The sequence below is a fragment of the Erithacus rubecula genome (genome assembly GCF_903797595.1).
Source record: "Erithacus rubecula genome assembly, chromosome: 10".
NCBI classification, from domain to species: domain Eukaryota; kingdom Metazoa; phylum Chordata; class Aves; order Passeriformes; family Muscicapidae; genus Erithacus; species Erithacus rubecula.
The window spans coordinates 20,283,216-20,297,815 of NC_136662.1; the positions used below are offsets into that span (position 1 = coordinate 20,283,216).

Below are 14,600 nucleotides of genomic sequence, written 5' to 3' on the forward strand. Positions count from 1 at the left end.
GAGAGATTAATTGTGGTCTCTCTGCTCATTCAGCCAGCTATTTTTCATGAAACTCATAGGAATGTAATATCTCTGAGACCTTCATCACTGTCAAATTCAGTTGCAATTGGTCAAGCAGCTGAGAAAGACACACAGAAAGATGCTTGTTTCTTTGCAGAGTTTCCTAAAAATAATCTCTGATCCCCCTTCAGAAGGTTTGTATTTGAGACTAAAGAAGTAGTAGTTAAAAAAGAGCTTCTCCTCCCATGCTATTATTCCCTTTAATCAACAGTAGTCAAACCAATAGCAGCAAAATATGAAAGAAAGGAGGAGTATTTTGGGTGAGGACAGTAAAAAGTGAACAAAACCACGAGACTGGGTGTGTCTGATTAGTGAAATACCTCCTGAAAAAATCCCCATGAGATGACAGAAAGGCCTGGGGCAGGACTAATGGCCTAAATGCCAATGAGATGGTCAGAACACAAAGACAGGCATGGGGAGAAGACTCAGTCATGTTTGAAGAGGCACAAAGAGGAAAAAGAGGACAAACATGGAGACACACAAACATCACCAGAAGCTGTCAGGAGAGACCTCTCCCATAGACTCTGCAAGTTGGCTGTTTATTGCTTTTTGAAAAACACCTTGTTCTGAATGGCTTTTTTTCCTCTTCAATCCCAATGACATTTGGGGAAGCTTCAAAGCACAGCACTGTCTAAAGCCCTTTCCTAACCTAAGTCTGCAACCTACAGACACTAAATAATAACCACTCCCCTCAGACATTTCCAACAAATTGTTAATATCTTTTAAGCCCTGCTCTGCATTGCCTTTCAGATTAGCCTTGCCCTTTCCTTTGCACTTAAGTTTAGCAAGTGTTACTAATAGGAATTTAACATTTACCAAAGAATTATTTTAACTACAGATCTAATAGCATTTGTATGGTGTTCTGAGCACCCAAGAGCCTCATATCAGTTCTATATGCTTAGTTTTGTCTAAGTTGCTTCTAAGAAAAAGGAAAAATACAAGTTTAAGGGAAAGAAAGTTGATAACAGAGACATTCAAATCCAGGCAAGCCAGTTCCAAGAAGGATATCAGGAGTGCCTGAAGAGAGCTTTTCCTTCTTCATATTGCCCACAATCCTGCAATCACTCATGTGATCAACTTCACCTTCCAACCTTCCAGCAAAAGCTTTACTTGTGCTTGGTCTAAGTTGTTTTTTCCTCTGTACAAACAAAACGTTATGCTTATTATTATTATTATTATTATCATACTATTTTATATATATTATTATATTATTATCATATGTTATGCTTATTATTATCATATTATTAGTAAGATGGTTATTATTAGCAGGAAAATTTTCTGGGTTTTTTTTTTTTGTTTTGGGTTGGTTTTTTTTATAATTATTTTTTAATATGCTACCATCAAAACCTTTTTGAATTAGCGGGTTTTGTGCTTGCAGACCAAGAATCATTGAGAGCTTGAGTGGAAAGCACAGATGAGGCTTTCAGTCAGCAAAGCCTCAATGAAAGTTCGGCACCAGTAGCATTCAGTGTCTCAATAGAGACCCCAAAGGCTGCACTGGATGAGACCATTTGTAGAGCTGGGCTTATGAGGATCAGACTTCCCATGCCACTGGATACAGCCCTACCTAGGCTGAGGAGCACATCTGAGCCAGCACTGGGGGGAGTTCAGCTGGGATGCAGGGATGGCATTTGCACATGTGTCTCTAAATGCTCATGCTCCAGCTGTCCACATCCCAGTTGCTAAATACAGTTGTAAATACTGATGATTCTCAAGTCAACCTGTCCAAATTACCTAGTACAAGCTCACAGCTACTCAACACTTGCTGCTCTTTAAAGAAGGCAAACTCCTGTATTAATGTCTGAAACAGACTTAAGGGCATTTCTATAAGTCTGAATATTCATCCTGCTCACATTCTCATCCCACAGCCACCATCTGTTCTCTCTCGTACCTTGGTATCCCTAGGAAAGAAATATGCAAGAGGAAGGAAACGGTAACTGGAATCTTACGGTTAAATGGAATAATTTTGAAGATTTCTTTCTTTCAAGACTGATATTCTACATTGAAGCAAAAAATAAAAAAAATCTTTCTTTAAAATAAAAAAGCACCTTTATTATACACTTTCCTCTTTTATAGCATCTTTCATCAAAGGCTATCAAAGCACTTTGAGATACAGATCCTAAGAAATCCATTACAAAAATTATGCATATTCCTAAGTTGACTGTAGTCACTTCCCTAAATTTCCATTTCTCTACTGATACTCCCAGACAATGTTTGCAGATTGATGCAGTCAGTGCTACAGGCAACTAGATAAACAAATCTACATCCAAATACAAACTCTCCCCCACAAACAGCCTCTCTTACAGAAGAGAGATATTTTTGTGCAGCATTGTCCACTCCATTGAGCCCTTTGAGAGAACGAGCTGTGCATACTGCAACACCATGTACTGCTTTGTACTTTCATTCCACTGCACTTCATTAAACAGACTTGCACTGTTTCTTAATTTTCTTTGAGCAGGTCCCACTGTATATATCCAATATGAACAAACACACAGATTCCTTCTGGGTATGAGCCAACAGCTGCAACCCTGAAAAATATCAGCTTTTTATATCATTAACCGAGTTTCCATGGTGCCCTGGGGCAGAGATATTGATGCTTGACAGCATTATCACTATAAAGTAACTTTACAACTCTATAATTTAACTCTATGCTTCCAGTAATATTAAGAGCATTTGAAATTGTGGCTGTAAACCTTGACACTTTCACACAGACTAGGGAGCTGAAAACAGGATTTTGCTTCCTCTCCTCCAAACCAGCCCTAAACATGGTACTGAGAAACAACCAAGTACTGGAAAGATGTGCAAGGAGGTCACTCTTAGAAAAATCTGCAGGATTAGGATTAATGCCACCTTTTGCAACACACAGAAAGCTCCTGTTTATAGGAGCTTAGCAGAAGAAGGAGACCTCTGGATGCCTTTCCCTGAATATGTGCCTGATTTACTTTGAAATCATCTTGGCAAGAACCTCTAAGTGAAGTTCAAACCTAAGCCATGCTGGATAACCTCTGCAGAGCTCCCTCAGCTTTATCAGCACAGCTTTTCATACCTCATTGGCTTTTGCTAGTAATGTTGCCTTTACTGGCTGGGAATGAACCTGCAAGGGCCATAATCTGTCTCATGAGGATCTTCTCTTAAGGATATCACTAACAGAGATAGGAGGATCAGGACGGGCAGTTGCCAAAAAAAGAAATGTAAAAACGCCCAAAATAACCAAGTACATTTGCCCTAGGGGACTGGCAGGTACATGAAGCTCTAAAAGTTATAGATGCTTTTACTGGAAATGTAGTTTGCATACAGATTCCTTTTCCCCAGGACAGGCATTTACTGAGATCCAAGTACTCTTTAAAAGGAATCCAGATGTAACAAATGACTGTTTCCTCCAGGGATTTAACTTCTCAAGTCCCCAGTCAAGCAGCAGGCAGATATTTTGCTTGAAGTTAAGAATAACAATGCACCCAGTGGTCTCTGTGTGGAGAGTCCAGGATGTGAGCTCCTGTTGGGTGTCTGAAGAGGTTCTAGTCAATCCAAGCCTTCATTCTGTGGCTGTAGCCACATAAATACATCTTTAGTCCACAAACAAGAGAGAGATCAGCAATGTGCCTTTGGATGGGGTCCTTCTCCACCTGGAGGAAGCTTGCAGTTAAGATAAATATGCACCAAAAAAGCTATGGACATGCTGACAATTGTGATGCCTTCCCATCTCAATGATTATTCCATACCAATTCCTGCCAGGTCTCCATCATTTCTGCCTCCCTGCCTCATGGCTGGGCTGTGGAAGAGTAAAACCTTTTATTCTCTGTTATGGGCTGCCTCCCTTGCAGCAAGGATGCAGTTCAGACACTCTAAGAAAAATGAACCAAATGGATTTGAAAGCTCTGTTGCTGTTGCTGGCTGCTCCCAGGTCAGGCTGTGGTGGCTGCTGCTCCCAGCTGCAGAGGGACATTGCAAACAGCAATGAGGGTGTGCTGTCAGAGCAGGGCTCACCCTGCAGCTGGGGGCTCATCCTGCCTCCCCCTCTGTTATCCCTTGCTCCCTGCCCAGCTCTGAGGATGGTGTGAGTCTTTGAGACAGCTCAGCAGCTGAGCTGCTGCTGGTGAGTGCCACAGAGCAGTTTACAAGCCTCATGTCATAAGCCCTGTAAATGCCTAGTAAAACATGGAATTTAATGGAAGCATATCAGCTCATTTTAAAGCTCCTTCACCTGGTGCTGAGCTAACTGTTGTTGTGCTGCCTTTTTTAATCAGTTACCACCAAATGTGTGCATGTGTGAGAAGGGTTTTAAACATTTCTCTGTCCACTTCCAGGCAATAACAGACAAGCCTACAATCCTCTTATTATGCCTTTGAAACAGAGTCCATTCACTGTTATCTGCAGCACGTGTTATCGTGGGGTTTTCTGCAGAGCTTACAGAACATATCCCTAATGTTTCTCACTCTCCAGGTATGTATCTGTTAGACACAGACCTAGCAGGCGCACACACAGCTCTGCAGGAATGTCTAAGTGCTTTGTTTGCTGGATGAAAACACAAGAGGAGCTCCAGCAGTAGCCATTAGTGATATCGTGCCAATCAAGGCTTGACACACTGGTGCAATCATGTTAATTCTCTATGCTAGAAAAGGCCAGAAACTCAACACTCTGCATGATGTTATCCCATGATATATGCCCCAAACATACACCCCCTGCACAGGCTGAAGGAAGACCCTTCTCTCATGGATTTCATTTAAATACTGCAGCCTCAGCAGCAAATTTGTTTTTAGAACATTCCAGGTGTCATCCTCTAAATTCTGAACCAATTCAGTCACACTAACTGGAGCAATTTGAAACTGATTTCCACTTCTAATGACAGCTTTCCATCATTTTTTCTTACTTTTCTCACTGAAAAAGTTACTGTCCACATTAATGGTAAGAATTCAAACACTCAGACTGAAAGTCTGTCTTCCATTTCCATGCATGTAAGGTATCCACTTATCTCAAAAATTACAAAGTATGTTTCAGTCAGTCACACAAACCTGAAAAAGGAGGGATAATCTCACCCAATGTAAAAATATATCTATTACTGTCACACAGGGGTTTGTATGGATCACAGAGCCAGCATGTAAAACCTGGAGAACATGAAGAGATAAAAACCCACCAACAAACCTGATCCACTTATACAATGGCATAAAAAGGAGTAGTACTGTGATCTTATTTGCCACAAATGCTGTAAAGAAAAGAAGCTGACAGGTATCATTACTTGTCACAATGCAAACACAAGTCTATTCAGAGTTTGTTCAGTTTTCCTACCTGTCAACATGAACAACATTAGGCTAAATTAATATTTTGCAGAATCTGGACATCCTAGTTGGTTTTGTTCTCTAAAAGGAGCCAGTATGGCAAGTTCTGGATGCGTGATCCACTTTGTAGTCTCTTTTCATGGTCATGGGTGACCTGAATTTGAGGCTGAATCTCAGTCTGCACTTTTTAATCCAACAGTAGAAGCTTTGAACAATCCTAGCCTCCCTGATCCTGTTTCCATTGAAAGGAAAGGGAAGGGGAAAAAGGAGAAAAAGAAAAGAAAAAAAGGAAAGGGAAAGAAAGGGAAAGGAAAAGGAAAGAAGACTCACACAACCAAATAATATCAGTGGTATGAACAAAGTTCTAAGAAATACATCTTTAAAGTCAGATTTCCAGAATACTTGCACTATCAATTCACAGTTATTGGGCTCACTGTATTTTCTTCATTTATTTGCTTGAGTTGCTGCCTGCAAGTAAGTAGATAGTTAATAGAAACAGCCCTGTCCTTGGAGGCCAATATGAACTGACTGCCTGTGTCTTTGGTTCAGGTCCATTAAAAAATCTGAGCATTAATTAATCACTGACTTGCAAATAGCTTGGAAGGGCTGTTCAGGCTAAATTGGAATGTTCTGCAATTGTTTTACTTTCGGTCATAGGCACTTCAGTGATGTGAAACTTCCTCCCCTGCCAGGACAGCATGTGCACAAATTCAGTGGCTACTCCTGTGTTGGATCAGACCAGTCTAGAGACTATTTCAAGCAGCTCCATTTCTTTCACTAACTAAAAAACTGCACATGTGAGGAAAAGATCTCACAGGCAGTACACTGGATAGAATTCCTACGTTGAAAAGGAAATAATAAAAAACTTCCAGGGCAAAATGCCAGTGGAGCAGACTCCATGGGCAAAGAGCTTCCCCTGCTTGCTGTCTGCCAGGCCAACCAAAACCTGCTTCTCCTTTTCCACTCAGCTGGGTGAAACCCTAACTGCAGAAACCAAGCTGCTGCTTGAGCTTTTCCTGTGCCAGCTCCAAGAGGGTTCTCTGATCTGGAGCCTGTTTTCTGTGCCCCAGAATGGAGCAGCCCTGCCTGCAGCAGGCAAGGCAAGCCAAGCAAATGGAGATGATGGACCCCACAGGTGAAACTTCTGCACAAACCAGAAATCTTAATGGGAAAGGAAACTAAGCCATTCTGATCTACCAGTCATGAAGGAAAACATTTCCAAGGGAATCATGATCTCATGTGTATAGGGGCTCTTTCCATTCCTCACTGTAAAAGCTGTTCTTGATAAATAAGGAAGAGAAATAAGCAGTTTTCAGCACAATGAGCACAATGAGAAAGAAAATAAAAGGTAGAACTAAGGAATAGGTTCTTGAAACACCAAAATACCAACCTAAGAAAATAAATACCTAAACCTAACAGTAACAACTTTTTTTTTTTTTTTTTTTTTTTTTTTTTTTTCCCACAGTGGCAAGATTTACCACATTTGTGTATGCTGCAAGGAACTTTTCCTTCAGTTAACTTTACTGGGCAAAAATGAGCTTCTATTCTGAATACTCAAGCCTGATAAGTCACTTTAATATATTTATCTCCTTCCTTCCACCAAATTTTCCTTTCAGTGGAAAAGTCAAACCAGAAAAGCCTTAAATGACAAACAATTCCTTTCCCTGCCCCCTGTTTCTTGCCCTTATTCCCACACTGAGAGCCCATAAACATGGATGGTGAAAAATTATGTCTCATATGGAAATTTCTCCTTTGCTTCCCCCACCTTCCAAAATGCAGCAGAGAGGTAAATAGGCAATCACAGCTAATCTCTCTCCCTCAGCCCTGTTTCTAAACCTGTGGAAATTTCAAAAGCTGCCAAGATAGAATGACAAAATGAAATAACATACCCAGCCTTGAAGTATGGGCACTGGGTGTTTGATTGAGCATGGTGACAAAAAGAAAAAGAAAAACATAAAAGCAGATCATAAGACCAGTCAGAACAATTCTACAAATTGCTGATACATTGAGATAGCCAGATGGATATGTGTTTTTTGAGAAATGAGACACCACTTCTATTTGAGCACTCAAAAATGCCAACAACTTTGATGGTTTTGTTTTCACAATTTGACTTCCATTTCTTTGTCAACTGGCATTGAAGATTTGTCCTGGAGGCAGCTGCAGAACCTAATAGATCCTTTTGGCTGCAGTTCAAAGGCAGAGAAGATATTTTACTCAGCACCCAAGATGTACTCTCAACTTGCCATTAAAACAATAACACAAACGCAGGGCTAATGAGGGAATAAGGAGAGAAATGAAGAAAGAAATGGAAGACTGTGGAAGGGAATGGATCACAGACTCTCCAGGAGTAGCTTCTCTAACAAGTGTGTGAGACAATCTCCTACAAGAGGGAAATGGCTTATTTGATCTAATGTCTTTCTCTTCTTGAATTTCCACAGTATGGAGAATCAATATGAGGGAAATTAAAGCATCAGGAGCAGACTCACATTTCCACTTGTGTGCGTTTGTATCTCAGCGAACTCTCATGGAGCCAGAAGTGTTTACCTGAAGTGCCTGGTTCACGTGTGCTGCGAGAGGGTAGATTTCAGAAGGATACAGGCTTCCTCAGTGTAGGGCACAGCAGCAGCAGCTGCAGGCAGGGTGTAGCTGTAGAAGGAGACCTCCAGGGTGTAGCAGTAGGACGTGTCGTTGAGGAGCCCGCCAAGGAAGCGCCGGCCCGTCCCAGCCTTCACAGCATCCCTGTTGAACGATGTGCTGGACTGCAGGAGCAAGGACAGGCACGTGAGCAGAGCTCAGCAGGGCAGCAAGGGAGGGAGGCTCTTAGAGGAGGGCAGCTCACTCACATTGCCAAATCTCATTACACTGTACAGGCTGCTCTGGGTTTTGATCATGGCCTGGAGGGGAGCATGGTTCTGGCACACAGGCTATACATGGTGCCTTGCAGACTTTCACAAAATTCACCTGGGCTCACCATTAACACCAGCTTTTCCTGCTCCCTCTCAGATAACACAAAGCAGGGCTGTCACATGCATGAGTTGAAAGTGAGCCTTCCACATCCCCCTGCTCAGGAGTTAAGCTGCACCATTTTCTGGATATTGGATTCCTTCATCTGCACTGCATTCCCCTGTATCATAACCATTCCCCCACCCCTTCACCTGGACTCTTAATCAAAGCAGAAACACAGTGGCATTTACATTTTGGTGAAACTTTCTCACCTAAGACATTTGACTGGTTCTTAAATTAGGTCACAGAAATTTCCACTTCACTAACTGAAATGTTAACGGAGTGTTGTTCTCTGGGTGGAAAAATCTACCTCACTATTCTACAGCACTGGCAGCACAGTATAAAAGGCAGTATTTTGTGCTATTACTGAAGACCTGGCTTTAAGAACCCTACAGCTTTATGACTATTCATTTGAGGGGTGGAGGGGAAGACTCTAAGTATTTCCATAAATGAGTTTTAGCTCTCCTTTGAAGGCATGACATCTGGAGACTGAAGGGCAGCTCATCTTCAGGTTGATTGAAGTCCCAGAGCTTGTTCCTACCAACTAGACAGAAAAATGGATTCTGATTTCATTTTGATATTCAGACTCTATTCAGAAACCTCATAACCATTAGACTGAGCCAATCTGGGCTCAGCACAAGCTAGTGACAACCAGAAAAAAGAGATTCAACTTGGATCTGTTGCATAAAAGGTCATAATATCTCCTGCTGTAAGAATTTTATGTTGCCAGTGAAACACAAAGGACCCTTAACACAGCTCATTGTTCAGTCATTATGCCCATGGTGAGTTCTTTGAGCTGTCCAGTGTCCTCCTATGGAGCCTTAGGGCTGCTACCTTTTCTAGCCAACACAATGTGAATATTTATGAAATCCATCTCTTACCAAAACTGGGGAAAATAAAATTTCCTTTGTATTTAAGAAATGAGATGCAATGGTTCAAAATGTTGAACTTCACTAGACTGAGAAAATCAGATTAATACTGAAATGAGCAACAGCAATTCTTGGTAAATACTGTATACCAGGAGATATAAAAAGTAGAAATACCTGTGGGTTTATTAACATTCTGAATGTCTTGGAGTCTCTCTCATGTTGTAAAAAGGAAGGCTTTCCAGCTTAATTAGAATAAAATGGAATTGGGTTTCTTATTAGCATTACATATAGGTGTTTCCAAATGCAACTTGTTGTTTTTTTTGTAACATAATATTTAACTTTGTGGTAATTTGTGCATAGAATGCATTCTTCTATGTATATACCATATAATTTCTGCCAAATTACATGGCAGAAGCTGCAGGATATTCGGAATGCCTATGGGAGAGAGAGTAAAGTACTCATAAAGAATGTTGGGAAAATTAACTGTTAATTTGATATATGGGATAAAATACTTAGAGAGGTCTACAAGAGGGAATGTTCTCTGGCTTCCTGCAGAATAAACCTTCAAAGACTACTGAGATCCTGAAACTGAGGGAAGCTTTGTCCTCAGTTAAATTTCAGAAACAGAGGAAGATAATCATGCTCAGGGGATTGATTCCTGCCAGCTTCAGTGGATGGTGCTTCATGTTCAAACAAATGCCTGTAGTGGAACTTTAAATGCATGAGAGCATCAACTGCTGATGGAAACAACTCAAAGGAACAGGACAACAAATGTGTCAGGACAGGATACTGGGCTCTGTGTGCAGAAACATCACTCACAAAGGACCAAGCTAATTCTGAGGCTGCATTTGGCACAGGAAAAACAAGGAAAATGTGGGAGGAGGTGACTCAGGGAAGACATTAGGGATAGAAGTACTTCAGTGAGTAGGAGACTCAGTTACTGATATGGAACATTTGTGAAGATTATGGAATTTCATCAACTATGTTAAAAACAAATTGTACAAGTATCTGCTGAGTACAGTTCGTATTTTTGGGATACAGCTTGCACATGAAATCCTTTTCCTATTTCCCATTATCTTAATCAGGCTAAAAGAAAATTATGAGTAGAATTCCTAATAGATGATTCTTGAGATAAATCTTACATAATATTTTCATCACAGTTCTTGGCACAGTAAAGGAGGACCATGCCAACAAAATTTGCTGATGACACACTGTGGAATGAATCATCATTATGGAGGAGGTTCTGAATATCATACAAATAAAAAAGCAGTGGGATGACTTTGAGGGCCAGAGTGATTGTAGTCAGATGAAACTCAGCCACACAAGCACCAGGCCATTCACTGAAGAATAATAATAATTAAAAATGTGCAATAGGCTAAAACCTTGTCAGCTGGAAACATATGGAGAGAGAGCCTGATGTGTTACATCACTGAAGTGATTTTTGCTTTGTAGCAGATGTTGAATCTTATTATTGGCAAAATTATATTTGTTGTATTTTAAAAGTGAAGCATAAGAAGTTTAAATATTATCAAGACATTATATAAATGGTAAAAATCCAACCAAACACAAAACGCACCAAAATTTAGAACTTTTCAGAGTGTGAATTTTTATAATGCTATTTCATGGGCCTTGGGGCTTTGGGTTTTGTTTGGGGGGTGGGGGTTTTGTTCCTTTTATTTTTTTTTCGTGTTTGTGGGTGTTTTTTTTAATAGAAGACTTTCAGTTTCAGCTGTACAAAATTACTTGAAATGGCAAAGGCATTAATAAAATCCTCTTTTCATTTCTTTGCCAAGTGATACTGAATTTCCAGGAGTAAAAAGCTGACCCTTCATTTAGGTGCACAAATGTAGTTTTTGAAGGTTGCCATTGTCCTTACTTTGAAAAAAAAAAAGGATGTCATAGACCAACTTGATCTTGAGTAAAAGGTAAAATCTCTTGTTTGACTCCAGAAGGTTGGGGTAGAACATGAAAAATACAGGTTTTGAAACAGCAGCTTGGGCCAGGCTCCAGAGCAAGTGTTATAAACCAAAATATGATCTGATATTTTATAGGAGAAAAAGAAAACTACAGATTAAAGAAAATTTAGGTAATGACAAGAAAGAGCAGCAGGTATTTGCTGAGTCTAACCTTCTACTCACTGTTTTAGGTCAAGATAAATGGAGTGGGAAAAAAAACCAAAAAACAACAGGCAAAACTTTGACTCCTCTCCACTTGAAGTTTTGCCCATGCACATTTATTTAATCAAACCCTAATCCAGGGAAAAAAGGCGTAGGGGTGGCAAGAGGAGGGCACGAACAGAGGGAAAGTTGTCTGCAAATGAGTCTCTTGCTTTTCTGGGAGAATCTATTTCCCTAAACCCCTTTGCAAAGCTAAACTGAAGTCATCATTAAACAAATGCACTGAGCAGGCACAGCAGGAGAACAGCTAAACAAATATTTATTTCTCCAAGGCTGAAACGCATGGGAGTGTTAACAACAGCAGCAGTCTGGAGGGTGGGGGGAACACCAAGGACTTTGAAGTTCTTAAATGGTGATATTTGTATAAAATCAACAGTAATGCATTATTAAAAAACACAGATACATTAAAGCTCACACACGGACTTTGCTTCCCAGCTGGTGTGAGAAAATTCAGTGAACAAATAGCTATCCACAGAACTAGAAGCTGCCAAGAACTCCAGTGTTAAAAGAGCAGAGAAGGAAGAAAGAAGGATTCCCTTGTTTTCTGGTGGGAAGAAACTCACCAGAAAAACAGATTTCAAACTCATTTGGGAGCCTCAAGGTGTGCTGACCCTCTCTCTGCACATCAGGCAGCAGTGGCAGCTTCCCCAGGCTTCCCTAGCAGACTCCATCCCTCCTCCCTGTGCTGTGCTGGGTGTGAAACTGTGTGACCAGCTCCCCACTGGGAATGGCAGTGAACAGCCAGGCAGTGCAGAAACATTTGTGAGCCAGCTGGACATTATTCAGACGCTGCAACAGAGATGCATGGAAGGAAGCAAGAAAAAAAATGTTGCTTGAAAATTCTTCCTGGAGTGATTTCAAAGCAGGAAAGGATCTTGGTTCTTGGTCAGAGTGCCAGAATCCCTGTCCCTTGGCTGGTATTTGCCCCCTGGTAGCCAGTGTGTGAGCTCAGCAGCTCGGGCAGCTCCCACAGGGCTGAGGGATCCTCTTGGCTCTTCAGCACTGCTCCATCTTCCCTCTAACAACAACCACAATGAATGTCCTGGGCACTCGCTCACTAATTAGGGTGCTGACTGCCTCTGCACGCCTCTGTCAGCCACAGGAGTAGCTCCAAAAGGCAAAGAGGGAGATTTCTCACACATCTGAGAGTTTGCCCCAGTCCACCCTTTGTAGCCCTGATGGGCTTGGTATCTGAGCTGCCCTGCATGGTACAGCCTCCTCCTCAGAGCATGTGGGACCTCAGAGGGGACTTGGCTTGCTCCAGCATCAGAAAACCTCAGGCTGCACAAAAGGAAAAATTGGAGACAAACTCCAGTAAAACTGGATCCACTGTTAAGTGGAAGAAGGGGTAACAAAAAGGGATGAAATATCAATTTCACTGATAGCAGGACAAAGGGGCCTTCTCATATAGAGCTTTTTTGGGAATGAATCTTTGTCATCTTCTGAAATTGCTCATCACATTAAGAGAAAAGGAGCAAGATATGGCCACAGTGCAAGTCAGACCTTGCCAGGCTCCCAACACAGGATCCATGGTATGGACTGCACATCCTTTCTGACCCATCCTAAGGAGCTTCCCCAAACCAGCAAGAAAAGAAAAAGAAAAAGTACAAAATATTCAGAAAAATGCCAACCAGGCAGAAATCTGGTCACAGGCTTTGACAGAATGCAGAAGATGAATTTCTGGCATAGCAAGGTCCAGGGAGGTTCCTGAAATCCAAGAGAGAGATTTTTACCAGCTGTTCACATCTCCTGCAACACAACTGATTATGGATCTGCCTGTGGAAGGAAGCAGCAAGCTGCATATATCTTCAAAAATCTGAGCTCTAGTGTGCACATGAATGATTCCCAGATGATCACTTCTCCTCACAAAGAAAGTATCTGCAAGAAACTCAGAATAAAGAGATCTTTCCCTAAAGTTGCTGATATATATAGATGATGTGGGTCCAGGAAATGTTCTACAAAAGGATGTAGCATGTACAGCTGCATGCTCAAAAATCAGAAAATGGTGTTAGAAATTTTTTCCTGGAGAAAAGCAGAGACAAAAACACTAAGAGGATTCATAATTAGAGAATGGTTTCATATTGCTACATACAATTAAAAATATGCTGATGTGCCTATGCCATTTCCATAGCTGTGTTTCACAACTGAGCCTAAGCACTCCTAAAAATCTCCACTCCAAACCCAGTGAAACTGCCCACATTTTGCTTACTCTATAGTCAAGAAATAAACACTTTACCTACTGGTCTAAACTGGGATTATGCATACAAGTAATTTCATGTTCTTCAGTGGTCAACACCAGCAATGGCCAAGTGTAATCAGGGATTTACAACATCACCAGAGTTGTCTGCTGATGCTGCTCTTGTAGATGAAGAGAAAGGTTTTTTTCCAAAGCAGGTCTGACCTCTATGAGCCCTCAACTCAGTGCCCTGGTGTGGCAAAAAAAAAAGTGATAATAAAAAAGTTAGTGCTCTAGAAAAAAGGAATGGCACACTTGTCATCAAGGAAGAATAGACGTGCCATTGGGAAATGGACTGGAGCCCAGACAGTGTCAAATCCATCTCAGAGAGCAGTTTTACAGTATCAGCTATAACTCACTCACTCTCATTTTCCAGAATGCTTTATTGAAGTCTGCAAAAGTTTGAGAAAGGGCACAGAAATGCACTGCCTTTGGAATCTTTGCCACAGAAGTTGCAAATAGCAATATTACAAACTGTGGCTCTTCTGTTTGCCCCTGCACAGGGAGCTTTAAAAGGGTGCAATTGGCATTTTGCTTTGCTTGTGTGGGCAGAGCTGATTCCTGCCATGATGTGTCCAGCTGTCTCTGCTTTGACCCTGCCAAACTGTCTCACAAGCAAAACTTAACCTCCCTTCTCCTCTGGAAGCACTGAGAAAACTTCTCCCTTCAAAAGGCAACTTAACCCTTTCATCACACCCAGCTCCATTAACTCTATTAATTGATTGGAATGGAGATGCATTGGTGTGGTTTGGGGTTTTTTGGTGTGTTTTTTTTTGTGATAGACTATCATCAGCTCCATGTCAGCTGTGTCTGGAGACTTGGAAATCATGGCAATTGGGAGGCTGCTGCCAGGCAGGCTTCTTCCAATTTACAGTCAGCATCAATCCCCAAAGCAGACAGCTGATCTGAAGGAGGGAGCAGGCAAAGAGAAGGGTTCTGGGAGCAGGGGTGTGATGAAATGGGAACAGAGCTCAAAATTGCT

At 41.4% G+C, this 14,600-nt stretch overlaps 1 protein-coding gene across 1 annotated transcript in view; it reads right to left on the reverse strand.

Annotated features, from left to right (window-relative positions):
- The window catches only part of LOC306805847 (cytosolic carboxypeptidase 6-like), a gene marked incomplete at its 3' end in the record, with an annotated part of 269,622 nt that overhangs the window by 67,150 nt on the left and 187,872 nt on the right, over positions 1–14,600 (reverse strand). Inside the window, exon 6 of the mRNA XM_079314059.1 lies at positions 7,930–8,092. Coding sequence (XP_079170185.1) covers positions 7,930–8,092 — 163 coding nt within the window. The remainder of the gene's footprint in view (positions 1–7,929; positions 8,093–14,600) is intronic.